The sequence below is a fragment of the Zalophus californianus genome, chromosome 4 (genome assembly GCF_009762305.2).
Source record: "Zalophus californianus isolate mZalCal1 chromosome 4, mZalCal1.pri.v2, whole genome shotgun sequence".
Classification (NCBI taxonomy): domain Eukaryota; kingdom Metazoa; phylum Chordata; class Mammalia; order Carnivora; family Otariidae; genus Zalophus; species Zalophus californianus.
The window spans coordinates 45,879,266-45,906,496 of record NC_045598.1 but is presented as its reverse complement, the minus strand read 5'-3'; the positions used below and the strand labels follow the sequence as shown (position 1 = coordinate 45,906,496).

General features: G+C 45.7%; 1 protein-coding gene across 3 annotated transcripts in view; it reads left to right on the top strand.

Annotated features, from left to right (window-relative positions):
• The window catches only part of DAB1 (DAB adaptor protein 1), a 1,151,191-nt gene that overhangs the window by 1,122,588 nt on the left and 1,372 nt on the right, over nucleotides 1-27,231 (top strand). For 2 of the 3 annotated variants that reach the window (XM_027568673.2, XM_027568672.2), the window contains 5 exons: nucleotides 1,118-1,180; nucleotides 3,516-3,624; nucleotides 11,317-11,865; nucleotides 15,356-15,483; nucleotides 15,849-15,959. In XM_027568673.2, coding sequence (XP_027424474.1) covers nucleotides 1,118-1,180; nucleotides 3,516-3,624; nucleotides 11,317-11,865; nucleotides 15,356-15,483; nucleotides 15,849-15,944 — 945 coding nt within the window. In that variant the 3' untranslated portion in view covers nucleotides 15,945-15,959. The remainder of the gene's footprint in view (nucleotides 1-1,117; nucleotides 1,181-3,515; nucleotides 3,625-11,316; nucleotides 11,866-15,355; nucleotides 15,484-15,848; nucleotides 15,960-27,231) is intronic. The other variant, XM_027568671.1, reaches the window with a different exon arrangement.

Below are 27,231 nucleotides of genomic sequence, written 5' to 3'. Positions count from 1 at the left end.
TCAGAAGGAGAGCACAATCCTTTTTTGGCATCAAGTGTAGAGATCTATCCATGCCTGGTTAGTGTTAGAATTCAGGTGCAGGGGTCCCCGGAGGGCAGGCAGGCAGACTCTTCCGGTCCTTTCAATTGATTGATGTTTTTAGGTTCCCCCCAATCACAAGCTGTCACTTAAAATCCAGAGATGAGCCGAAAGAGATTTTTCCTCAGTGGGCAGGTTTCTCACAAAGCATACGGTTATATACATTTTGTCCCTAGCCATAGACTCCCTATGGTCTCTGAAGCTAGAAGTGTATGCAAATTAATTTCTAAGTATATCTTAAAGGGTTTCTTCTGCCGCTCCGGCTGGCCTTGCTCAGACACTCCTGTATGATGGATGGGGATATAGACGATACAGTGACTGCAGTGATGGAGTTCCTAGCAGTGATTAATAGTGTATATCTTGGGCTGTTTTTGATGCCCTTCCTGGTATTAAATGATATGTTTTCTTTTCTTCCAACTACATTTTTTATCCTAAAGACTGACTCTTTCAGAGGCTGTCATTTGACTGCATGCTCTGTATACGGAACATTCAAGTCTTGGCCTGGGTGACCTTGAGGTCACCTCTGTGAGACTCAGTTGATTCATCTGTAAAAATGGGGATGATGATTCCTACCTCTCAGGTTCGTGGTCTTGGGAGCATTTGCCAAGAAGTGGCCATAAAGTCATGTCTCACTGTATCTGGCACATGGAAGGCACTTTGAATGCGTGTGTGCACTCAGAAAAGAAAAGTAGTGAGGGTGTCGCCTTCTTGCCTTTTTTTCCTGGAGAAGACAGATGGTGCTACTCTTGATGGCGAGTCAGTGCAAAGTGGGATGACAGGTTATGGGAGGTGGCTAAGCCTGAATCTCCTTAACTAAGCCCCGATATGCTACCAGACACACAGAAGCAAGAATTGATTCTGGCTGCCTCCCAGGTGTTGTCTTTAGGATCATGAGGTATGGTAATGACCAGCTGGGCTTATTGTGTATATAGTAATGATGACAAAGAAACAAGGGTCCTCCCGTCACACCGTTTTAAGGCAGCGCCCAGCAGCATTGGCTTCCCTTTGTGGTGACATCATTCTCTTTTTGTCTTTTCAGGCTGTGACCCAATTAGAACTTTTTGGGGACATGTCCACCCCTCCTGATATAACCTCTCCCCCTGTAAGTATGAACTGCAGCTCAGCCCTATGTCCCTCCCCTTTCCTTTTTCGGCGGCATGGTGGCGAGAAGATGGGTTTTGGGCCAAAGAGGGCTGCTGGTGGGTTTCACCTCTGCCTCTTGCAAGCTGTGTGATTTGGGCAAATTACTAGTGATTCTAAACCTCAGTTTCCTCTGCTGCTTTTTAAAGGGATTATGATACCTGCTTCTGTTTTGAGAAGGAAGTGAGACCATGCGTCAGCAATTACAGGATCCCCCCTGCGTACTTGCTGTTCTGCTGGGCAGCGGAGAAAGACATAAACGGGATGAGGTCCCTCCCTGCCTGCAAGGAGCACATGGTCTAGTTGGGAATATGGGCAAGAAACTCAATAGGACTACAGACGACGGGGCATTTGTCAGCACCTACCCAGGGCCCACCCAGTCAGGTGTTCAGCCCAGAAAGGAAGCACCTTCTCCCCCGGCCCCTTCTGCCTTGTCCCGTCTCCTGCCTTCTTTCCTTCCTCTCTCCCTCTTCTTTTTGTCTCCTCCCCGCTTCCCCCCACCTCCCAGCTTCGCTGAGCTTCTCATGAAGCTTTGGATTCCCAGCTCTAGTTGCAGCCAGGGTATACATCCCATTGCTTGTCATTAGAAGTCACTGCTTGCAGAGGGACAGAGATTGCAGGGAACCCTAACTAAAAAATGAAGAAAAAAGCATTAAACCCTAAGCAAAATTGAATTCCAGTGCTTTAAGAACGGGTTGCCTTCAAAGGCAACCCTATGGCCACAGCATAGAACAGAACCGAGATGGGCCCTCCAGGTCCTCCCCTGCCCACTCCCTAGAAGTGGGAGGTGGGCAGAGAGCAGTGAGCCACAGCTGCACCTGCAGAAGCTGCTGGGAGGGGGTGGCTCCTCTGGGCTCTACGAGGTCCTGCAGACCAAGGGATGGTGGTGCTATGGTTCATTGGTGAGGTGCACCTCACAGAGAAAAGGCTATAAGCTCACCACTGGGGACAGATGGCATGAGACTCTACTGCCCCTTCTCTGCCACCTGATGTCCCGAGCAGACCTGACTGTGGACACAGCAACTCCTGTCTCCAGGGAAGCTGAGGCGGCTCTGACCAGTCTCCTTCTCGCCTCCGTCCCAGGGGTAACAGCTGCACCTCAGGCACTTAGAAACTCCAGCTGTGGAGCTAGAAAGTCCTGAAGAGATCTTCTAACCAATCCCCTTCATTTTACAGATGAGCAAACTGAGGCCCTGAGAGGGCATGGGACTCCCCCAGGGTCACGTGGGGGAAACAGAACGGCATCGATGGTGCTTAAAAGTGCTTAACACGACAGCTCCCAGCTGTGTTTCTGGTCCTGAACCCAAGTGCAGTCCCAATGGGTATTTAATAATCCCCAGAACAATGCCATTCCTCCCGCAGGCTGCTGGTCTAAAACTGGCCTTGTCTAATTGCCATGGTTTCGGGATTAATTGCTTGCCCCAGTCTATTCCAAAGGGAAAAGAAAAATAAGGCTATTATGGCATCGAATAGACATAGTCTGTAGGCAAAAGGCTGCTGTGAATGGGTGTGGGCCTTTAAAACCCTGAGTACTCATGCTTTTCTTTGAGTACCCCTTGGTATCCCTTCTGTCTGATTTATTTCAGTACCCTTCACCTTACCCACCAGTTCCTGCAACAGACCTCTCTCAGATTCCAGTGTGAGCCGGGCACTGTAGCGTTCCCTGCTCCTCGGGCTTTGGTTTTTTTATCATCTTCTTGAAAATATTTATTTTTCTTTGCACGTAAAGATTCAGGCAGAATTCTGGGAGGTACCAGGAGACAAGGGTCTCTGCTCTAGTCGCTAAGCTTTTTTTGTGTATTTTGTCAGGCTGTTTATTTGCCATGTATTAAGTGACCAGCCCTGAGCTAGTTGCACAGTAGGTCTGGCGTGGATGCGTGTCAATTTAAATTGACCACCTCTAAAGGATGAAAGCCACATATCATGGAAGAATTTGGCCTGAAAAACACCCCCCAAGGGGCAGGGGCTCAAACCAGAGAGTTGTGATATTAGCCACTGTTTGCTGAGCACCTGCTAATGTGCCTCAGCCTGGTACTAAGTGGTTTAAATGCATGATCTCACTTCATTATCACAGCTGCTCTAAAGGTAGGTAGCATTTCTCCTGTTTTATGGTCAGTGTCTACAGCTGACTCATGGTCTGCCCACCACATCGGTGGCTTGGAGCATGGCTGGCTTCTGCAGCAACCCCCCACCCCCACCGCCATCCCTTACTTCCTGCACCTGCTACCTCCCATCCTTGACGACTGCTGAGCCAGGTCTCCCGGCAGCCTCACGCGCCCTCTGCCTCTCTCTGACAGACTCCTGCAACTCCAGGTGATGCCTTTATCCCGTCTTCATCTCAGACACTTCCGGCGAGTGCAGACATGTTTAGTTCTGTACCTTTCGGCACTGCTGCTGTACCCTCAGGTAAGCTGTCTTCCACCCACTTCCTTCCTTTGGCCTCCACCTGTCAAGGAAGAGAAAGGGTTGACTTGAACCAGCTGTCAAATTATGCCAGAACACCTGTGGAGCCAGCAGCTTCTCCTTATGACTCTTCAGATAACATTAAGAGGCCACCATTGGGAGGCGGGGAGTGTTTACAAGCCCGTGGTATGCTGTAGGCTGGATTTCAGTGTTGTCCTTCACCTGGAAAGGTCAGGATGCTAGGTTACTCAGTACACAGCTTCCGGGAGCCCCATGCACACCCAGCCATGCAAATCAGCACAAGTTCATTTCCTCCTGTCCATCTCAGCCAGAGGGAGGGAGGATGGCAAGTGGGGGATAGGAGCCCCCACAGACCTCCGGAGATCTGACTGATAGGGCGTGTCTGCTCCTTCGGTAGAGACTCAAGAATGGGGAGGTTCTCCATGCAAAGTGGGGTGCTCAGGGGGCAGAGCAAATTGCTAACAGTGAATTGGGAAGGTGATGGGGCTCTTAGTGGTTTGGAAGGTATTTGTTCTTATTTTCTAAGCATCCTTTAAGATACATATATATACTACTTTTACAACAGGGTAAATATATATATTTATAGATGAGCAAACTGAGGCCCAGAGAGGGGACATATAGAGTATATTATTGTATATACATACATACATATATATATATATATATATATATAGTGACAGTATTTCAGGTGAAGACAAATTGGTGGGATCTCAGATATCTTAACTTGTTTTCATGGCATCAGGCACTCCATGTAGCCAGGCCACTCTAGTTGGAATGTGACCAGAGGTGGTATTCCGCTCTTTACATACATGAGAGCCTTAAAGACTGTTTTCTTTCTTTAGCTACATATTTGAAATCTGTGGTTTCATCCTACTATTTTGTTCTTATATACAGCCAATAGAGCCTGAATATTTTCTTTTTTTAACTTTTATGTATTAATTCATTTCAGAGAGAGAGAGAGTGTGCACATGCAAGCGGGGGAGAGGGGGCAGAGGGAGAGGGAGAGAATCCTCAAGCACACTACCTGCTGAGCATGGAGTCTGATGACGTGGGGCTCCATCTCACAACACCAGGATCATGACCTGAGCTGAAACCGAGAGTCCCTGACACTTAATCGACTGAGCCACCTAGGTGCCCTGAGCCTGAATATTTTCAAATACACATCTTCTTGCATTTTTCTATAAATAATTTTCATTACATAGTGTTAGAAGAAAATTCTTGCCACTAAATGAACCTTGCTGTTATTCAAAGTGAAGTAAAAATCCGTACTCTGTTCTGAAATGGTTAAAATTACTCTCCATGAGCCCAGAGATCATTATAAACTTTCAGAAGCAAAAAAGGTTGGTAGCCAATGGTTCTAACCTAACACTTTAGAATCTGCAAGTAACCCAGATGTTTCATTGGCCAGGCTTCCCAGTCAAATCTGTTTATCCATCCCTAAAATGGGACAGTGGTGATAACTAGTTTCCCTTACCTACAATGGATATTAAAATTTCCTTGGGAATAGTGTGATAGAATACGTCCTTTTAAAGAATAACAGTTTTCCATCAGAAATGTATCACCTTCCTGTGTTGAGACTACACATACTTTGCCCTCATTATCTGACCCAGGAAGATGTGCTGGGACAGGTAATGGGAACTCGAGGCCCCAAACTTACCAAATTGCAGACGTGCTCATTCCACAAATATTCACTGAGTACCCACATGAGGCACGCCCTGTTCTAGGAGCCTGGGGTGTATCCGTGAATACAACAGGTACAGGTCCTGCCCTCGGAGAGCTTCCTTTTTATTGGGGAGACAAGGCAACAACATAAAAATTAGTAACTTACATAATAAATCCACAAATAGTAAGTGGTATGGCCAGAAAAAATGTAGAGCAGAGTGTAGGGGCTTTGGAGCAGGTGGAGGACAAGTGTAAATGGAAGTTGTGGTCGGGAAGGGCTCATACAAAGGTGAGGTGTGAGCAGCCTAGGCTAGAAGAGGTGAGAGAGAGAGCCAAGAAGATGTCCGCGTAAAGAGTACTCTAGGCAAGGAGTAAATGAGAGTGATGCAGTCACACACCTCCCGGTCCTAACATGAATAAAAGCCCTCAAGGACCTACCCGTGCCATGCACACAACTGCTCCTGAGCCTGTGTGACATCAGGGCTTTGAAGACCTGGTTTCAGTCTTGCTCCTTGACCAGCCATGTTGCAAACTACGGACAAGCCACTTCATGTCCGGATTCGTTTTCTTCAGCTGCTAAAAAAGAAAAAAGAAAAAAAAATATATATATATATATATATTGATAGATTACCAATAGATTAACTCCACAACTTCAATGTTTAGAATGGAAGTGTGAAATTAATTTCAATGAGCACATTTTTTGCTTCTCGAAGCACCTGCTTCTACGTCAGTTAGACTGAGGAACAAAAGTAGACTTCAGTGGGTAGTCAACTGTCAGCCTTTTCCTCCTTGAACCAGTCCTGAAAGTCTCTACAGACACTTAGGCTCTATCTGCCTGTCCCCAGTTGTCCAGCCGGTGGCAGGGAGCCAGGGGCACGAACCGCGGTTTACAGTACAACGGATGGGCCACTGGGGGATTTTGCATCCGGTGGGCTGGGTTTGAATCTGGGCTCATCTATTTATGTACGTTTTAAACTCCTGAGCAAATTACTTAACCTGCCAGAGCCAGAGTTTCTAAATCTTTATAAATGAATTGAAAATAATACTTCCCTTGCAAGAATATCGTGAGAATTAAATGAGAAAACAAAGTGAAGCACCTTGAAATTTGCTGGGACCCCATAGAGGCTTCAATCAGCAAATAGCTGTTGTTGCTACTGTTATTATTATTATGACTCCTATTTGTAAAGTAGAAGAAAATGTCCTACCTATATTTTTTCCTCTAGCCTTTTTGGAATATTTAGAAAAGCATCCATGTAATAAAGTTTAGATCTTTGGTCTCTTAACTGTGCATGGCAGAGCTGGCCTGGGGGCTTAGAGAATGTACTGTGTATAAATACAGACCCCGCCACTAGCCAGCTATGTAATACTCAGCTAAATCTCTTCCGAGCCTCAGGGAGCTTATCTGTAAAATGGGGATGGTAATTCCACCGTACAGAACTGGTCTGATGATTGCATGAGTTAATACACGTAGTGGAACATTTAGAACAGTGCCTGGTGGTGTTTCTGTAAGTAAGTGGTCAACAGATGTTTGTAGCTTGTCCGTTAGGAGCGCCGGCTCTGCTCCCCAGGCCCTGTGGTAGCTGCCTTGAGCCTTCCCCTCAGCCCGCTGCAGTAGCTCAGACACAGAGTAAAGAGACTGATACCAACTACACAGAGGCTTGTTGCAAGGATCAGTGTCAAAAATGTCAGCTCCACGAGGACAAGGATTTTTTTTTTTTTTAATGTTTTGTTCTTCACTACATCTCCAGAGATTGAAACAGTGCTTCATACCCAATAGGGCTCTTTTTGAATGAATGAATGAATGAGATCACGTAAATAAGCGTTACCATCCAAGTTCTGCATACATGTTGGGGGAGTCCCTTAGATTTTGCTTGTTTTTCTCACATTTTAGTCTGCTCTTTTAATTCAGATAATGAGGTATCCCCAGGTGCAAGCATCTGGTTATAAACTGCAATTTTCAGCCATCCTTAAAAATCTAACTGCAAGGCTGTAATGCAGGTGTTCCCCTCACTTCACGGCAAGGAGATTTATGATTGATCTGAACTCCATGGCATAAACAGATGCTCCGTGGCACCTTCTCCCTCCACTGCTGAACATTAATGAGTAAATGTTACTAAGCTGCTAAGTGGCTGCAGTGGCAGCCACCAAGTGGCTTCCCTGTCCACCGCTGCCACAGCCTGCCACCAAAGGGTCCCATCAGGCATGCCTGATGTCATGTGGCCAGACAACCTGAGCTCACAGGTCTGGGGAGAGCCCAGGCTGCAGAGACCCCCCCCCCCCAGAAAAAGTGAATGAGACCTGCGAGTCCCCGAACATGATACCCAATTACGCTGTGCTGTTTTTTTTTTTTTTCTTTTGAATATTATACTTGGGTCTGAAGCAGACGGCATGAAGCCAAGGAGACATGCTAATAGCTCTCTCCAGAAAAGTGTGCACAGCCCATCTGTTGGTTCCTTGTGGGGAAAAAAAGGGTGGGGGAGAAAAACCTGCCACCAACAGTAGAATCATTAGACATCCCAGCACTCACCAATCTTGGAGTTGAATTGTACACTTGGCAAAATGCAGCGAAGGCATTGACTCCGCTATGACTCATTCCCATTTACAGAGAGACTGTCCCCAGTCTCAGGCATTTATGGAACAGCTGAGATGTGCCCCAAACGGTGCTAGACACAGAGGACAGGGAAAGAGAAGATAGGGGGTTTCTACTAGCAGGTGGTTTCTTGTCTAAGGAGGGAAGACAGAATGGGTAGTTACAACACAGTGAGACAAGTGCCATCAGAGAGATGAACACTGGGGTCTGCAGAAGCCCAGAGAAGGAGAACCAATGGAGTCCAGAGGGCAGGAAAGGCACCCAGCAGTGCTGATGCTGAGCGGATTCTCAGAGAGTCCATAAGGAGTAGCCACGTGAGGTAGGGGTGGCTTCCCAGGCCGAAGCACCGGCAGAGATGGAGAGAGCGGGGGGCGGCGGAGGGGGGTTGTTTGCAGCTGCTGCAAGGGAAGGTGCCAGTGAAAATGGGATGAAGAGCTGGGAAGGGGCTTGATCCCTAAAGACTCCTAAGCCAAGCTAAGGCATCTGAACCTTTTACTCCAGACAATGAGGCACTATATTTGCATTTTAGAGCAGTCCTCCAGTGGAAGCAAAATGAAAGATAGCCTGGCTGGAGGCTGAAACCTTCCATCCCTTCACCAAAATGGGCATTGAAAGATCCGTGTCTCTACCACGTCAGACCCAGTGCCCCCTTTTTAGGACAGATATTTGTAATGTCTCCTTTAAATTCTTGAAATTCACAGATAATATAACTTAGCCACACAATTTTTAAAAATCAATATAATGCCGTCATTCGAACATAAGGAGGAAATTTTTAAAAGCTCATTTATAATAAAGAGCTATCTATTTCAATAAGGAAACTACCCAGGTACATCTACACTAGAGGTCCTACTAAGTGGTCAGGTCTGTAGACCTATCAACAGAGTCACTGCAGGTATAGACGGATCCCCGAACGCTGTTTCAGCTCGAACCCCATGGGAAGTGTTTCTGTCGGGAACCACAACTTCCCCAAATGGTGCGCAAATCTTGGCCGTGTTCCAAACAAAACGAAATACAGCCGGCCCTCAATGTACACAGTTGTTACAATCCTGAAAAACTAAGTACACTAATACTATGCAAAGAAACTTTGAATTTCTAGGTAATTCAAAGTCCAGCCCATACTCAAATAATCGTAGACAGAACGTGGGGGACTTCTTTGTTGTACACGTTGGTCTCACCCATTATAGGATATCAGGTACCCAAGCTCTCCGCCTCTTAAGTGCAGGTAGTGTCTCCCTCTAGCAAGTTATCCTGACAGCCAAAATACACCCACAAATGTCCTCATCATCCCCCCCTAGGGGGCGATAGCACTCCCATTGAGAACCATAGGGCCCCATCAAAGCTAATCAGAAAAAGAGAAAAATAGTTGCGGAATTCTTAGTCTGTTGGTGGGCTCAAGTCACTGCCTTATGATGTGACAGGTGAGGTGAGAGGCAATGCAAGCAGCTCTCCGGTCTGAAATGTCCACACCAATACCTCGTCACCCCTCTTACTTCAGGGCCCTAGGGCTAAGTGATCGCATAAGGATATGGTCTGTTTGGCTTGTCGACGCCCCATGAAAGCATGTCCAGCATCCTGCTGGATTCATCAGCTAGAAGCCCGTGTGCCCTGTCTGGAACCTCCTCTCACGTCTCAAGGAAATGGCCGGACGTGGAATGTCATCCCCATTCATTAGCTATCAGTTGAAGGGCAGGGGATCTGAGGCTGGAGCATGAGTGAGGCAGTGGGTGAAACCGCACACGGTTTCTCTGGGCTTCCCAGAGTCCCTGACAGCACCCAGGATGCACACTATCAATGCCGCAGCGCCTGCCCGCCTTCCCTTTGGAAGTTGCTAGGATACCCTGCACCCACTCTTCTTTCCCTAGCCTCCCTGCTGCACACCTGCAAACTCCTTCTGACAGCCATGAAAAGGCTGGTTTTGAGGGGTCAGGCCAACCCAGCTTCTCCCTCCTCTGCCCGGCCTGGGCATCTGTCTCCCGGGCTCAACTGCACAGGCACGTGGCTACGGGGCCCTCAGGGAAGGGCAGGGCTCACTGGAAGGACCTGGGAGTTTCTCTGGGCCCGCCTGCAGTTTGCTGCAACCCCAGGCGGGCGACCAGACCGGGTGCACTTTGCAAAGGTCAGAAATTGGTCTTGGCCGTCTGGGCGGGGCAGTGTGATGCAGAGGGAAGAACACTAGCTCTAGGGATGGGTGACCTCGGTTCAGATCCTGATCCCCCTTCATGCTGACTGCGTGACCCCAAGCACAGCCTTTCCTTCTCTGAGCACCAATATCCTTATCCTTGGAGTAGGGATGGTAATACCTACTCCGCAGGGATTTTGTGAGGATGTAAAGCACCAAATACTGAACTTAGAACGTTGTAGGCATTTAATAAGTGGAAAAAGTTATCTGTGTTACTCTTGCTCCTGTGAAAAGTGTTACTTGTGCTCTTCTTAAAATGATTATATCTCACCTGAAAGGAAGTGGCACAGCCAACAATTAACATGGTAATGTATGTCAGTAGACCCCCCCTGGAGTTGTGCGGTACCCAACCTATGCCACTGTACGAGGGGTTCCTGAGTAAGTAGACAGTCGCCTAAAATTGGCGTCATCACAGTTGTATGTTAATAATGTATGATAATCCCTGGAGCTACCATTTATTGCCTGGCTGCTGTGGACCAAGCAAGGTATTACGTACTTTCTGGGCTCTATCTGATTCAAATCCCGCTAAGTGCTAACATTTACTGAATGCTCACTCTGTGTCAGGTGCAGTACTCTACCTCAAATACGTCCTCTCTGTTTGTCTTTAAACCAAGCCCGTGAGGCCGACAGTATTCTGTGCCCATTTTTCAGATAAGGAGATAGAGCACGAGAGGGCTTGTGGAGCTCTCCATCAGTTCCAGAGATGACAAGGGGCAGTCCGAATGTTAACCTAGGCCTCAAAACCCCCACACTCCCGATTCTTCTTCCCTTGGCACCTGGCTTCGATGCTGAAAAGGATGATCTTATAACCAGCTTTCCAACAAAGAGCCTGACTTTTAGAGAGCTTAAGTGGTCGGTCGGTCTGGTGAGGGGAGGCAGGACTCAAACCCACGTGGGCCCGATTTCTAGTCCTCTGCCTTTTCCACTGAGACACACCAGTCCCTGAGCCTGTGTGGGGTCAGAAACCTTGAATGATTATAGCAGTATCACCACTATCTCCCAGATTTCTGCCTGGCTTGCTCGCTCACTGCATTCTAGTTTCCCCTTACGAATCACCTCCTTCGAGAGGTTTCCCCTGCCCATTGCTCTAGAAGGAATGCTCCAAGAGAGCAAGGACTTTTGTCTTACTCCTCCTTGTCCCCGGGCTGTAGCACAGAGCCTGATATGGTATCTTTCTGCCGATCCCTTGAATCCATGAATTCTTCTTTCCCGGGTGCCTGACTCTTCTTTTTCACCCTTCCAGGTTATGTTGCAATGGGCGCCGTCCTCCCATCGTTCTGGGGCCAGCAGCCCCTCGTCCAACAGCAGATCGCCATGGGTGCTCAGCCACCAGTCGCTCAGGTGATGCCGGGGACTCAGCCCATCGCCTGGGGCCAGCCGGGTCTCTTCCCTGCCACTCAGCAGCCCTGGCCAGCTGTGGCCGGGCAGTTCCCGCCAGCCGCCTTCATGCCCACACAAACTGTTATGCCTTTGCCAGCCGCCATGTTCCAAGGTCCCCTCACCCCCCTTGCAACCATCCCAACCACGGGTGACTCCACCAGGGCAAGTCCACAGACCGAGACGCCCAGACAGAAAATGGGGAAAGAAATGTTTAAGGACTTCCAGATGGCCCAGCCTCCGCCCGTGCCCTCCCGCAAACCCGACCAACCCTCCCTCACCTGTACCTCAGAGGCCTTCTCCAGTTACTTCAACAAAGTCGGGGTGGCACAGGACACAGACGACTGTGATGACTTTGACATCTCGCAGTTGAATTTGACCCCTGTGACTTCTACCACGCCATCAACCAACTCACGTGAGTGCCCTTCTTTGGAGACGTAAATCCACTGAGAGTGACGCTTTGTTTCTGGAGTCGGAGAACTCATCTCAGTTCACATTCAACAGGCCTCTTTATGTTACTACTATTACTAGTTACCAGTTATGTGTCCCTACTTCACACACATTGTTTTTATTACCTTTATACTCATAACAGTGCTTATTACAGGTTTGGTTAGACCTGTTGGGCCAATAATGAAAGTGACGTTCAAGGACAAGGAGAGTAGTAGAATCAAATACAAACCTGTTATTTTTCTACCAGTCACTCTGCTGCTTATGTTTTTGTTGATTTGCTCATCTACCCATGCATTCAGTATCCCTCCTTTATGACACACAGATTATTGAATTGTACGGCTTTATTGAAATGGAAATGAATGGTGAATATGAACTTTAAAAGTCTGGGGAACAAGGACAAAAAAAAATTGGAGTAGAAAACTAAGATGAAGACAAAAACTTAGGGGAGAAAAGGAGCGGCCATAAAGTCTCATCCAACTGGTATAGTCGAAGCCAGATTTTGGCTCAAGGCTTTGGGTAGTCAAAGAGAGAAAATGGTAGTGAAGCAGAAAGCTCTAGACTGGGAACCCGGAGAGCAGATTTATCACTTCCTAGTTTTGTGCCTATGGGCAAGTCATTTCCGTGAGCCACAATTTCCTCATCTATCTTAGGCTAAGGGATATTAAAAGGATTCAGTGGTACATGTACTGAAACACTGTATACCTCACCAAGTTTAAAGTATTGTTGTCATCATTATGATTGCATAGGGAGTGGTTCTGAGCAGAATCCCTGGACCGGGATTATCTTTGGGCAAACGTGTGACATTTCTTAACCTCAGCTGTGTCATGGGTAAAAGGCCTGAGTGGCTTGGATGAGCAGTGTGCCTCCTTTTAGTTGAGGCATTCAGTGATTCTGTCCCAGCTCACTTTTCTGCTGCAAACATCCAGAAAGCCATAACCACGCAGCCAACCAGAATCCAGATACACTTGAACACACATATACTCAGAAAGGTGTCCGGTAATTCAGCTTGTGCCTTGACAGTTGATAAGAAAGAGAAAAGTCTCAGGGAACAATGAGTTTGGCGTTTTCATTATTGTCGCAGATGGTAGGGATCACTGCTTGGCCAATAGTGAGAATTGTCAAAAAATCTAATGTTAACACAATTAGGTAGTGTCATTTCAGCCAGGTTCGGAAGGCAGTTCTGAAAAGGAATGCCTTCTGTGTGTATAAACAACCTACTCCCACTCAGGCCATTGTGCTCTCTCTAGTGGAGGCGTCTCTATTAGCTCTAAGTCACAGGGTTTCAGTGAAGAATAATGAATAAAAAATAAAATGCTGAGAGAATGAGAGCCACGCATAAGTAAGCAAGCATCTTTTGAAAGCAAGTGTCTCTCTTGCAATGGGCTTGTGTGCCAGCTACAAATAAAAGGGAAGTTTCAGTTCTTTGAGGGCAGGAAATGTGCCCTAGTCATTCGTACACTTCTCATAATGCTAGCATGGCGTCTAGCGCATGGGAGACATTTGGGAGAAGTCGCAGAGATTGAAACGAACAGAACAAAGGCCACTCAGTCACTGTTGTGTTTCAGAGCAAGGTTTTGCAACGTGGGCTTTACTGATATTTGGGGTCAGGTAATGCTTTGTTGTGGGGCGTGCCCTGTGCTTGGAGGATGTTGAGCAGCCTCCCTGCCTCCACCCACTAGATGCCAGAAGCACACATCCTATCTCCCTAGTCCTGACAGTCAAAAATGACCCGAGATTTTGCCAAATGCCCCCCCAGGATTTCAGTTGCCCCAAATTTAGAACCACTCTTTGACATTATACAGGTATTCTAGAAGAACCTTCTAAAGGCTAAGACACTTGCATAAATGAACTCCTAATTAGGCTTCCGATTGATTTCATCTGATAAGTAGGACCAGTACACCTCTCCAACTGGCAGCTCAGGCTGGGTTCTCAGCCTTCCATAAGCAATAAGCCACTTCAAACCCAATTTGGAATCCAGTTACACTAACATTTATTCAACAGCTGTCAAGCATCGGGGTGTCCTATCTCATTTAAACCCACTAGAGCGAGTCAGTTCCATAATCATCTCATAAAACAAAACAGACTTGATTTTCAATTAAAAAAATAAGGTTTTATTGTAAAGAAAATGAGTGAAACCAGTCTTTATATCCTTTTATCCATGAGCATCACCTTCAGAATGTTTTGAGTAGAGGATCAGTTGGACCAGAAGCTCAGAGCTGGACGGACAGTGTAGACAGAGCTGCGTTAAATCCCAGCACTCCTGTTCCGTGGCTCTCTTGACCCTGAGAAAACCCCTTCACCTCTCGGAGGGCAGTTTCTTCATCAGGAAAGAACAATAGGTCCAACACTGCTTTGCCATATTTGCGTTAGAGAACGCAGTGAGTACAAAATGCCGAGCACCGTGCCCAGCTCGCTGGGCACACAGCAAATAGCATCGTTCTTCTAAGTATAAATCCATCAAGGCAAAAGGTACTCACCAAGTTTGATAATCATTTGCTGTCTGATAAGCAGCCAGATTTTGGAAATTCTGGGCAGTGATGGGGGGAGGGGGCTGCTTATCAGTGGCATTTGAAATTTAGCTACTAAATCAAGCCACGCCACCTCCTCACTTGGGGCTGAGCCAGTGACTGGCGTTTTAATGCCAAATTAGAAATTATTTAAAGAAGAATAGCTTCCAATGGCATATTTGTTCTAACCTTTGGAACAAATGGGAGGAAGAACGTGTGGGAAAGCCAGAACAGAAATGCATGTCCTTATGGAGTGAGGAATAAAGTTGCCAGCAGCGACCTCCCATTTTCCCACATCACAGAGGCACTCTTCATTCAACACGTGTTCTACACACACCCACCATGTGTAAGGATACAAAGCCTGCTTCCACCAGCCACCATCTACGGGGCCTTGAGCAATTTAGCGACCTCGCTTCCCTTAGCCGTAAAACTGGGATCACCCCTGCCTAAAAGAGGCTTTATGTGGGTTAGAGATACCATCCATAAAGTTTCTGACAGTATCCAACATGCAGAAGGCTCTCAATAAATGCATATTGCTGTCCTCTGATCTATTTATTCTTACTGAAGTACATGTACGATGTTAAGAGAGAGAGAAGAAAGAAAAATCGGTTCAGTGATTCTCACCTTCAGCGTGTAGAAACACAGAGTTTCTGAGCCTGTAGGTCTGGGGTCCAAGACGGCATCTGTGACAAGTTCCCGGATGTGCTCGTGCTGCTGATCCAAGGGCCAATCTTGGAGAACCACCGCCTGCCCCATCAATGGGCACCCACTCCTACCTGTCAAGTGTGGGACAGGACAAGATAAATATGTACAGATGAGGTGTTCGGGGTAGAAAGCAGAGTGCCGGACTTAACTCGATTGTAACCAGATCCCCGAGGTCTTGGAGGGCGAGGTACGCGGTTGCAGCCACTTAACTCTGTTCCCTCTTTGTGCCTCCTTTCTGTGTAGCTCCAACCCCAGCCCCTCGACAGAGCTCTCCATCCAAATCATCTGCCTCCCACGCCAGCGATCCCACCACAGATGACATCTTCGAAGAGGGCTTTGAAAGTCCCAGCAAAAGTGAAGAGCAAGAAGCTGTAAGTGACCAGTCTGTTCTTTCTGGGCTTGCTTTTCCTTAAAATTAAAACCGCTGTATCTGGGAAATGGACATCGGGCGAGGAAACCCGCATAGGAAAGAATGCTGGCTCAGAGTCTCAAGTTCTAAGTGGGGCTCCTAGGGGGGCTTTCTTTGATGTTCGAATGAGCAGCTGAACAATGTCCTTTCATGAAGTCGTTCCCGCATGTTCCCACATTGGTGGGTGTGGTGCCCTCCAACTGCAGTCCCTGCCTCCTTTAAAATAACTGATTATATGTATGCATGAAAATAAGCCCAGCTGTCTTTTGCTTTCCATTGTTGAAAAGACCAAAAAAAAAAAAAAAGTGTTATCTTCTTGTGTTCTAGCCTGATGGATCACAGGCCTCATCCAACAGTGATCCATTTGGGGAGCCCAGTGGGGAGCCCAGTGGTGATAACATAAGTCCGCAGGCTGGTAGCTAGATAGCACAGGTCTGGGTAGGTATCTGCTCTTTTTATCTACTTCATCCTTAAGCTCTCTCCTTTCCCCTTGGTTTGTCCTTCCATTTCTGAAGTCACATCCCCGATGTTCGCACCATCTCTCCTTGCTTGCTGTTTGCCATCTTGTGTCTCCTCATGGATGCATGACCTTTGACATATACTGCTAAGTAGAGGTAGGGGTGAGGAGTTGGGGAATGGTCATATTCTTTTATTAATGATACGTTCTGTGATAGAATGAGGCATGGTCCCTATTACTCAACGTGGATTCAGTTTCACGAAACATCAACATTCCAAGATGGACACATTCTGCCCACCCTGATTCATTTCTCACTGTGGTGTGATCCAAATGCTTTCATCTTTTAAGCGAAGCATCACTGCATTTGCCTACACTCCACAAATCTAAAGAGGTCACCAACCAAACATCCTGAGAAGCCAGGCTAAGAAGCAAAATCGAGCAGGGCTTGAAATTAGATGGCTAGAGATGTACGATCACACTAGCCCATTTTGTGGGGCCAGAAGGGACCCCCTCACCCTTACTAATGTAAGAGTAAAATTCAAAGCTCAAAGACATGTAGCATTCGCTTGAGCCTCTGCTGTTTGCACCTGTGCTAAGGCATATTACTCACCACCGAACCACTTCAGATTCCATCAGCAGCTACTTTGAAAGAAGTGTACTTACATTTACTAGAAGTGGCTTCTGGCACTTGAATTTCAATACCTCTGATTTGATCGAAAGAAAAAGGAGCTGATGAAGCAAACCTTCTCAGGAGACAGAAGTACACCTCATTCCCTAGACATGATTTCTGAGGTCACTCCTTGACAAATGTGTTCAATTTTCAGATACTTTCCTAGTTTTCCATAAATGTGTAGGACTGCAAGGCTCTACCCACAGAGCTCCTTCTTTAGTCCTGAACAGCATGGTCAGAGCCATTAAAATGGTAAATAGTTTTCACCGTTCATAAATGGATTCTGAGGCTGCCTCAAAATCATTCTCAGTTCACATGGAAGTTATTTTGACAGTTATTGAAAACTAATACAGTGTTTGGAAAGTGTATTTTGTTAATAGATTTTATGATTAAAGAACTTAACATACTGTGTATTTTGCCACATTTTCTATCAGTACAATGACATATAATAACACATCATGCCACGCAAAGCCATGTAATACCCCTCTAAAAATTCAGTCTTGCAAAGCTATTTGGGAAGCTGGTGAATTAAAGGCAAAGTCAATGTTCCAGAAAGGAGAAGAGCTGGGGATTATGGGTGGATGCCTTGGAAAGATTCCCCAAGAGGTTGTCTACCCCTTGTGTATGTTTTATTTCATGTGCTCAACCTTGTCTTGAAAAATTTGATGAATGAACTAGAGGTGACAAGAGCCATTCATCAGTATAACAGCTAACATCATCCTAAAATTGAAGTTCTTCTAGAAAACAAAGATGACTTACACCATTTGCAGATCAATGTATCATCTTTATGAGCCTGTTCAGCTTGAGACAAACAAGCTGAACTGTTTCTTTGGGCCTCAGCCTCTTCCATGTTTGATGCTCCATCCAGAACCCCAAGCCATGGCTGAGTTGTAAATGGATGGAACACGGGACAGTAGGAAGAGCTCAGGATTTGGGACTTGAATTCAAATTCTAGCTCAGCTACTTAATAGCAGGAAATCTTGCAAGAACCGTACTTTCTTCTGAGTCTTGGCTTCTTCATCTGCTAGAAGAGCCTTCTATTATCAGCAAGGTTAGCAGAGATAGTAGTGCAGTCTCTAGCATGGAGACAGACACTCAGCACTCAGCTTAAAAATCTGGGCTCTGGAGCAAAACTGAGTTTAGAATTGTGACCCTAATGAGATTTCATAATAACTCGCTATCTCATTTTTGAAAATAAGGATAAAAACAGTGTCCTCCTCAAAGGGATGTTGTTTGGATGAAACGAGGTTAGCACAGCATCTGACACATAGAAAGCACCCAATAGATGGTAGCTGTCATCACCACCAGCATGACCATCATCATCATACGTGCTCAATAAATGTTCCCCAGTACCTTAGATTTTATACATCTTGCCTTGATAATGAATAAATTATACCATAAGGACCCAGGCCATTGGCTGGGAGGTTTTGCTATGTACCTCCTATCGTCAGATAATTAATTTTCAATATGCCTCAAAACAGATTTGGAGGGAAAAAAAGTAGGAAAAGAAAAATTTAGTATCTTAGCTCTCTGGCTTGCCCAGTCCCATAATCAGAATGACCTCCGTGAGGGTCTCACAGGCCACCTCTCCGTTCTAAAAAATGAGCAGTCTCATATTGACTTATAAGTCATAATCAATAGCTCCCCCCACCGAAAGGGCCTGACTGTAATCTTCAATAAAACAGTTTTCTCCCTTTGAACACTAAGCTTGGCAACATCACAATTGCCTATCAAGAATCCCAGGCCAACAGGCTGATGCCAGCCTTGCAGACATATCCCCAAAGACCTCCCCTGCAAGAGAAGTCCAAGTGAGCTTTCCTGGGCCCTTCCATCACTAGCAACCCAAGCCGCATTTGACCCTTCCGCCTCTGTCACATTCACTCATCCACCCAACTAGAAATCTACTGACTGCAATTTCTTCATGCCTTTCCAGACATTTGAAGAAGGGATACCATGCAGGGAAAGCCACATCCGTGGCTCTCTTTTCTCCTCTGTCTTCATACAGTTGGAAGGCAGGAGTCTCGTCCTTCTTATCACCCTTGCATTTTATCTCCAGCTGCTTTTCATTAGAAATACCGGCACAATTCTTAGAAGGTAGGGGGACATCTGTTGATAAGTGAAAGCCATCTCGCACCATAATAAGAGGGAACAAATGGACTCAGTCCTCACAGGTGGAAGCTTCAGGACCAATCTCAAACAGTGTTTCTGTTTTAGCAATAAAGGGAATTATTTCGTTTTCTCCCCCTCCCCCGCCGTCTGGGAGAATCACGTGTCTTTGAAAGACTGGGTCAACAGGGCCAGAAAAAAAAGAACCAAAATAATATTGTAATGGCTGGTGTGGGAATGGCAGGTAATTTATACTTCACTGATGTGTTGCTGGAGCAATTTTAAGGGCGAAATGTTAGCTTTTGAGGAGATGAAAGAAAAATGAAAACATTTATTTGGTTAAATGGCTAAGTAAATAAACTGCCTATCAGACTCGCCCAGCTGTCAAGTCAAAGTAGCATCTATAACAATGGGGAATTGTTTGGTCTGTCTCCCTTAGTAACGATAGATATTGCCATAAATAATAAGTCGCTGTCATGTTTTTAATACCGATCTTCGTAGTGGGAACCCAAGACATATAAAATATTACCTGATGGATTTCTAGTGTTTGAGGGAAAAGAAAGCTGAACTTCAGATGCTTTAGGAGGAAGAATCTACAAAAACAAAAACAAAATCTTCTTAAAAAGAAAAAATGCACGGAGTCGGGGACTTAGGTCCGGATTATGGTTTTAAAGCGGGTGACCTTAGGCAAGCACGTAACCCCTTGATACCCTGGTCCCTCCCATGGATACATATGGATAATTAATTATAACAGGTCCCTCCCCAGGCTGTTCCAGAAATCAGAAATCATGAATATGAAAGTGCTTTGTAAGCTCTGAAAGCAGAATACATGTATTTGGGATTATTGTTACTATTCCAGTTTTAAATAGAATGAAGCAGCAGAGCCTTAAACCCGGGAACCACACCAAAAAAAAGAAAAAAAAAAAGAAAATAATCTGTCTGTCTCATGGACATAGCGCTCAGAGGCAAGTCCAACCCAAGGTGTTGGGAGTCATGCAGTCAGGAGATGGGAGGGGCCCGGCCAAGGGCCAGGTCAGCCAGGATGGAGAGGTGGGCTTGGTGCCCAGAAATATTTAAAAATGAAATCAGGAGAAGGTTAAGCCTGAAGGGAAATGGGAAGTGAGGATGAGGACATAACCTAGGATGAGCCCCACATTCCTGATTTGGGAATCTAGGGGGTGCCCAGTCACTGTGCTAAAGAACACAGGATGGCATGCGTGAGCAGAAAGAGGGCGGGTTTGCTTTGAACTTGAGTTGTACTTGAGATGCCCATGAGACACATCCAAGTGGAGATGCCAGAAGGCTGCTGGATTTTATCTGGAGGTCAAAGGAGAAAACCAGACTGGGCACAGCAAGATTTCAGTATGGTTTTAAGTCACTAGAGGAGTGGGCACAAGCAGAATATGCTGATCATTTAGACCAGAGGTCAGCAAACTCTTTATAACTATCTATGCTTTGTGGGCCAGGTCTCTGTTGCAACTACTCTACTGTTAGAGAAGGAAAGCAGCAAAAGACAGTGCATGAAGGAATGGATGTGGCTGAGTTCCAATAATACTTTATTTAAAATACTTTATTAACTGGGGGGCGCCTGGGTGGCTCAGTTGGTTAAGCGACTGCCTTCGGCTCAGGTCATGATCCTGGAGTGCCAGGATCGAGTCCCGCATCGGGCTCCCTGCTCAGCAGGGAATCTGCCTCTCCCTCTGACCCTCCCCACTCTCATGTGCTCTCTCTCTCTCTCTCTCTCTCTCATTCTCTCTCTCAAATAAGTAAATAAATAAATCTTTAAAAAAAATACTTTATCAACTGGGTGTTGGGCATTAAGGAGGGCACGTGATGTGAGAGCACCGGGCGTTATATGCAACTAATGAGTAATTGAACACTACACTGAAAACTAATGATGTACTACATATTGGCTAAATGAATTTAAATTTAAAAAAAAGAATATAAGAAAATAAAAACAGAGAGCCACCAAAATTAGCCAATGGGTTATGGCTTGCTGACCTCTGATTTAGATCCCATTTGCTATTTCTAGAATCACTCTGCAGAAGGCAATCACCATGCCTTTCATTTACTACTAATAATAAAATATATTTTAAAAAATTATAAGCATGTTTATAACACTTTTGTAAACATCACCTAATTCAATCCTCTGGGGAACCCACTTAGATATTTTTATCATTCCCATTTCACAGATAGGACAGGTAAGGTGGAGAAGTTAATGGCTTGCTGAAATCATAAGATTCACTCATAATGGGGCTACGATTTGAATCTGTATCCAGATTAAATAACTCAAGAGTTCTCACCCAGACCAGAATACATGGGTTTAAGCAGCTTCTCTTCAACTTAACAGCTGTATGACTTGAGGCAGATGGCTTCATTTCCGACCTCTGGTTCTTCTCTTCCGTAAAACAATTCCCATATGCACTCCCCACTGACATTCTGGGACCTCCTAACCTGCCTGGGTCACCTGGTCAGAGCCTGGAAGACCCAATCTGCAGACAAGATCTTCCCACAGCACCCCTCCCCCCCACTTGTCCTTATTCCAACAAAGGACGGGACAGAAGACCTTTAAATATGCTGACTTGATTAGGGTTCCTGGACGTTATTGGCCTGAGACCCAGAACCCACTCCTGATGACCAGGAGTTTACCCTGGACAGGACTCTCTGCTTATGGCAGAGAGTTGGTGTCAGCAACTTCGTGTCTTCATCTGCTATGTGACAGGGTCAAGAAAGATGATGTACATGTTCAAAGCAGATAATTGGTGTCCACCATTGTTGGAGAAATGCAGAATTTATCAGAACATATGCAGGATCCCCCCCCCTCCAGGGACTCAGATTCTGCTTTTCTGCATTCACCAAATGGGTTTCAGCACCCTGAGACCTCAGGAAGCAGGTGTATTTGGCAGCCGTGTCAGTCTCTAAGGTATTTGTCTTAAATTCGACCTGTATGTGAAAGACTTCTACCCCAAAAGGCCGACATTCAGGCTGAAAGTGATCAGAAAGCTTTGTGGGTTTTTTTTTTTTCCTTTTTATTCAAAGACTCCCAGCACTTGCTAAAATCTTTTATGTCATTGAGCTCATTTATTACTTGTTACAATCCCTTGAGGTAGATGTTACAAGCCCCATTTTACGGATTAAGAAACTGAGGCCCAGGTAAAATGCTTGCCTAAGGTCATGCAGGAAGTGAGGATTACTGGGCTCTTTCTGGCTCTGAGACCCCTGCGTTTTTGATGACTCTCTTCACATCTTCAGGTAGAACTTTAAGTTATTTCAGCCTCATGTCCACTCTGGCTGTACCAGCAGCTTTTTCATTTACAAAGACAGGACATGTAAGACCCCACAGAACCGGGCCCCAGCATTGGGGCTCATGGTGGCCTGGGCAGGGTGGTGCTAAGGGACTCAAGCTTTGGCTCACCCGTGGCTCCGGTCTGACCCCTGGCTTGGCTAGATGTTGCTCTCACCCCCTGGTCATAGACGGGCTCAGTCAGCAAGCAGATTGCATGGGGCACTTGGCCCTCACATCGGAGACCACCTTTCTCAGCATGCTGAAACTTCTCTCCACTAAACATTTTTTCAAGGGATGTATGTTTGGTAGAGGTGGCCCAGATTTTCCAAAAATTGAAAGGGGTGCAGAGGACTAAGCATAATTGGCTTTAAAAGGGGGGCTCATAGGAAACTGTTTGCCTCTGCTCGTCGAGCCAGAAACGTGGGGCCACCTGGGAGCGGGGAGAGTGAGGAAGCAGGCCCAGAAGCGGGAGGCCACAGCCTGGGCTGCTGTCCCCTGTTTCCAGTGCACCTTCAGGAGAAACAGCCCACAAGTGTGGGGCCTCACTTTCTTCCTGCAGGCAAGAAGGGTCAGGCCGAGGGCCCTTCTTGCTCTGACACTCTCCAAGAGGGAGCACATTAGGTAGTGGAGAGGACAGTGGGCTTACAGACCCCTGGACACGTTTCCATGAAACTCTAGAAAAACACAGATCTAATCTACAGTGGTCAAAAGCAGACCAGTGGTTGCTGGCACTGGAGTGGGGGGTTGACTGAAAAGGACACAGTGAAGGTTTGGGAAGTTCTATAGCTTGATTGTGGTGAGGAAGGCCACACGGGTGTGTATGTTTGTCAAAACTCATCAAACTGCACACTTAAAAGTGAGAACATTGCAATGTATGCAAATTATACCTCAATGAAACTGATTTTAAAATGAGAATAGGTGAATTCATAGAAGTGGAACATAGATTGCAGGGGAATGGGGAGTTACTGCTTAATGAGTAGTCTGTTTGGGGTGATGAAAGTGTTGCCCAACATTGCAAGCATAATTAATGCCACTGAATTGGACACCTAGAAATGATTAAAATGGCAAATGCTATGCCATATATATTATACTGCAATTTAAAAATAGCCAAAAAACAAATAAAATAAACCTGGTTATATCCCAGCTCTGCGCTGTGCTGAGTGACCTTGGGCGAGTCACCAAGCTTGGAGGAGGCTTGCTTCTTCGCTCTCAGTAGAGATAGGAATACCCAGGGTAGAGCCTCAGTGTGACACCCAAATTAGATCATGTATATGAGATAAGAACGTCCTGATAGACTGTCAATGTTTCTGTAAATATAAGCTCTTATTACCCTAATTCTGTAATTCTACGTGGCTCCTGTACGTGAGCACATAATTCATACTGGAAATAGTCTGCAAACATGTGGAAGTCTCTTATCCATGGAGCTGTGCAACCAGTTTGTTTAGATTTACTCCACATTCTTTCTGCACCATTTCCCTGGGCTTCCCCAGAGCCATTATTACACTTCCTAACAGAGCCCAGTTGCAGGTGCTCCTAGGTGCTATGAAGGAGAAGCCACCTGCAAGTGATCGTCAGGCCTGAAACCACCTTCTGCAAAGGAAGGATAAAATCACATACCCAGACAGAAGGGACCTAATCTTTTTGGAGTATCTCCTATGTGTCAGGCCCTGTGCTAGATAATCAATGTATATTTTCTCCTTCAATCCTCACCACACCTCTCATAGAGAAGATAGCCTCATTTTACTAGGGAAGAATCTGGGACTCAGAGGAGTTAACTAACCTGCACAGAGTCCTCCAGTCCTAGACTCCTTCAGTGCTCTGTATAGACCTCTGTTTGCACTGCATCATGTGATCTTCTAGTATGTTCCACAGAGTGAGTTCCATCATGTCCCAATTCTGAGTGAGAACAGAGTGGCCCACATCACCTGCAGAGTCCAAGAAGCCTTTATATAGGAGCTGGGTCTGAAAGTATGAACTCCCGTTGCAGGACAAAGAGAGGCCCCAAAAGCACAAGGAAGTGCCTGAACAGTCTTAGAGCTAGGAAAATCCTGTCGTGTCAGGTGATCCCAAGGTGGGGCATAGGAGAGAGAATGGAAGTTGATGAGGCTGGGCAAGAAGGTGGAACCATGTTGGAAGGGCCTCATGTACCACCCTGATAGGTTTGCATTTTCCTTGGGGTAATAAGGAGTCAGGAGGGTTGTTTTCGAGCAGGAGAATGGCATGACCAAATCCATTTCAAAAAGATCATTCTGGCAGAGGCATAAAGACATTGGAGAAAAAAAAAAAAAAAACATGATTTACGTGACCTGCAGGTTGAGCTTTGATTCATTCACGGTCTGGAAGGAGCATTTATTAGCTCTAATGGGTTATGAGACGAATGGGTCTCGTGTGCTCAGCTAAGGAGCTTTGACCTTACCCTGTGGGTGATGGGGAGCCTTTGAAGGATTTGAAGGAGGGCAGAGATGTGGTCAAAGCTGCCAAAAGAAAACAAAAAATATCAACAGGGTGCTGCGTGAATGTATGATTCCATTTAGGCCTTTGGAATATTGAAAATAGCCTAAAGACCCCATCACGACCTTGCCAGAAGCCAGGGTGGAAATTTCTGGATCAAATGATTTCTTTCTCCCCTCCAGCTCTGACAGTCTACGATTCTGTAACAAGGAAGGTAAAGCTATTGCCAAAACGTATAATGCATCACGGTGTCAGACTTTGGGATTATCTGCTGCTTGGGGTTTTCCACACCACTGCTCCCCTTCATTAGTGGGGATAATTGAGAGTTGACTGCAGTCCTTACTGCTGTTGTGATGGGTATTTGAAGCTAAATTCCAGCAAGCAGGAGATGTGTGAATATTTATCTCAGCTGCAGAAAGTTAATGCAGTGTGGCATTAATTACCCTGTCTGAGCCTGCTGTCTTCTTCTGTTTTTAGGTGTCATTCTCAGTTGAATAAATTAGTTTCCAAAATTAGAATAAAGCAAATTGTAGGGTGAGATCAAGGCGGCCTGACTTCTTAGGGTATCCAAAAAGAAGAGTGGGCTGAGCAGTTCTACCCAGGAAAGATGAAGATACATCCTCTAGCCCAGCACAGGCAGAACACGTTTTTTTTCCCAGAACTTGTACTTGACATCACCACTCTACCTTGGCTCCACCCAGCCCACCCACAGAACACAAACACAATAAAGTTACATGGTTGGCCTTGGCCTTACAACAGGTATTTGAAACATTTCAAGGCAGTGGCAGGGAGTGGATCAGGTGCATAATAAATTAACTTGCTATAGATTTTGCTAGATGAGATTTTGAGAGACTAAAGCCAAACTGGAGTGTATTTAGGACAAAGTGATCAGAACAGTGAAGAAAGTAGAAACTGTATCATAGTCATTCGTGAATCCAACCAACCTTCATTGAGCACCTACTATGCTAGGTCAACATATGTAGAATAGCAGAAGGGCCTGGCAAGCAGTAACCCAGAGGTGGGATATGGAATAATGGGCTTCCATATTTTCTGTCATCAGGCATTTGGGAGAAGGATTACACTTACTCTTTACATTCCCAAGAGTAGTATGAAGTCCCACGGGTGGAAAGCATAGAGAAATCTGTATCTTGGGTATTCTGTTCTGTTCCAGAATAGGGGACCTCAAAGGGTAGGAAGATGCTTTTCCCTGGAAGAATACAGACATGATGTGGTCCAGGAGAAGACATCTTGGATTGGATGGCAGGAGTTCTGTCCATGACATGGTTTCTAAGTAACCTTTGACTCTGGGGAAACAAATACTCCTTTCTCTAGGCTTCAGATTCTTCATCTGTAAAATGATGGATCTGGACAAAATTCTCTCTTACTCCATTCCCACTTTATAATAAAAGCAAGCAGTGGTCTATTAAGTGCATGAAGTGCAGCAAATGACCTTGAGGTCACACCACTTCTCTGACCTTCAGTTGTTATCTGCAAAACGAGACAGATAGAATAAAAGCCACTCCCAGGACCATTAGGCAGATAAAAGAAGACACGAGGGTGCTTTGTAAACTCCGAAGCCCTCTAGAACACTACAAACTGAAGGATTGGTCTTTTCTTTTTTTACGACAGTTGTTGTAATAGACTAGAAAAAGCACTGGACCTACTTTCGGGTCTCATGTCCCAAACTTGCAAGCCGTAGGACCGTGGACAAATTACTTAACTTCTCTGCATGTGATTTCCCATTTGCAAAGGAGATAAAGCATCTGCTTGCCAAGGCTGCCATGATAAGTTAAAAAGACAATGTACTTGAAGATAGCTAGCATGGTGCCAGACACATAGTCGGGGCTCACAGAATCTCAGTTCAATCTGATGGTTCAAGAAAATCAGCAAATAGAAAGGATCTATACTCACGTGGCAGCACACAGGTTGTCGGGAAACATGACAGAATGAAGACATCACTGTGTCCATTTAATTCTGGCACAAATATCCGAGAGTGACAGCAAAAGGTCAGTTTGAAAGGAGGGGCCTATGTATGCTTAAGACCAGAGTCCTGATCTGATCTGCTTGGCCAGCGCACCTTGGGCCACTTCAACATGAAGAGGTCTGAAGTAGTTTCAACAGGGCTAAACATCATTTCCCATCTACTTTGGACTGAGGGTTTGCCTTATCCTATACTGGTGAAAATCCCGGCATATCTCAGGACAGCCAGTTCCGCAGGTACAGGCAAATGATGGGCCAACCCCAAAACACGAGATTGAATGGGAACAAGTCCCGGAAGCTCTTAACTAAAAGCTCACATCCTAATTGCTGCTTCTCTTGCTCCAGAGTGTGCTGTTTGTGGAAACCAAAGAGCCGTTTGAAATAGAATTTCAGCGGTTTCAAGTAGACTTTCATAAAACTATGTTGGAGAAATGTGCACTTGACTCAGGATGATTGTTACCATTTTCTGAAGACCTCTTACTGCCAAGCATTATGCCAGATGCTTTATATGTAATATCTCTAATTCTCTCAAGAACCCTGTAGGAAAAACTGTATTATTCCCATTTAATGGTTGGGAAAACTGAGGCTTAGAAAGGCCAAGTATCCTGCCCACACAGTTTGTCCAGCTCTCTCTGCTACAACATGCTTTTTTCCCTAACTAGGAAACCAGTCTCAGTTTGAAAACCAAGGACAAAACTGGGTGAGTAGTTATTCTTGATGATTAAAAGTAGTTGCCAAAATGACGTGCGTCATGATCAAA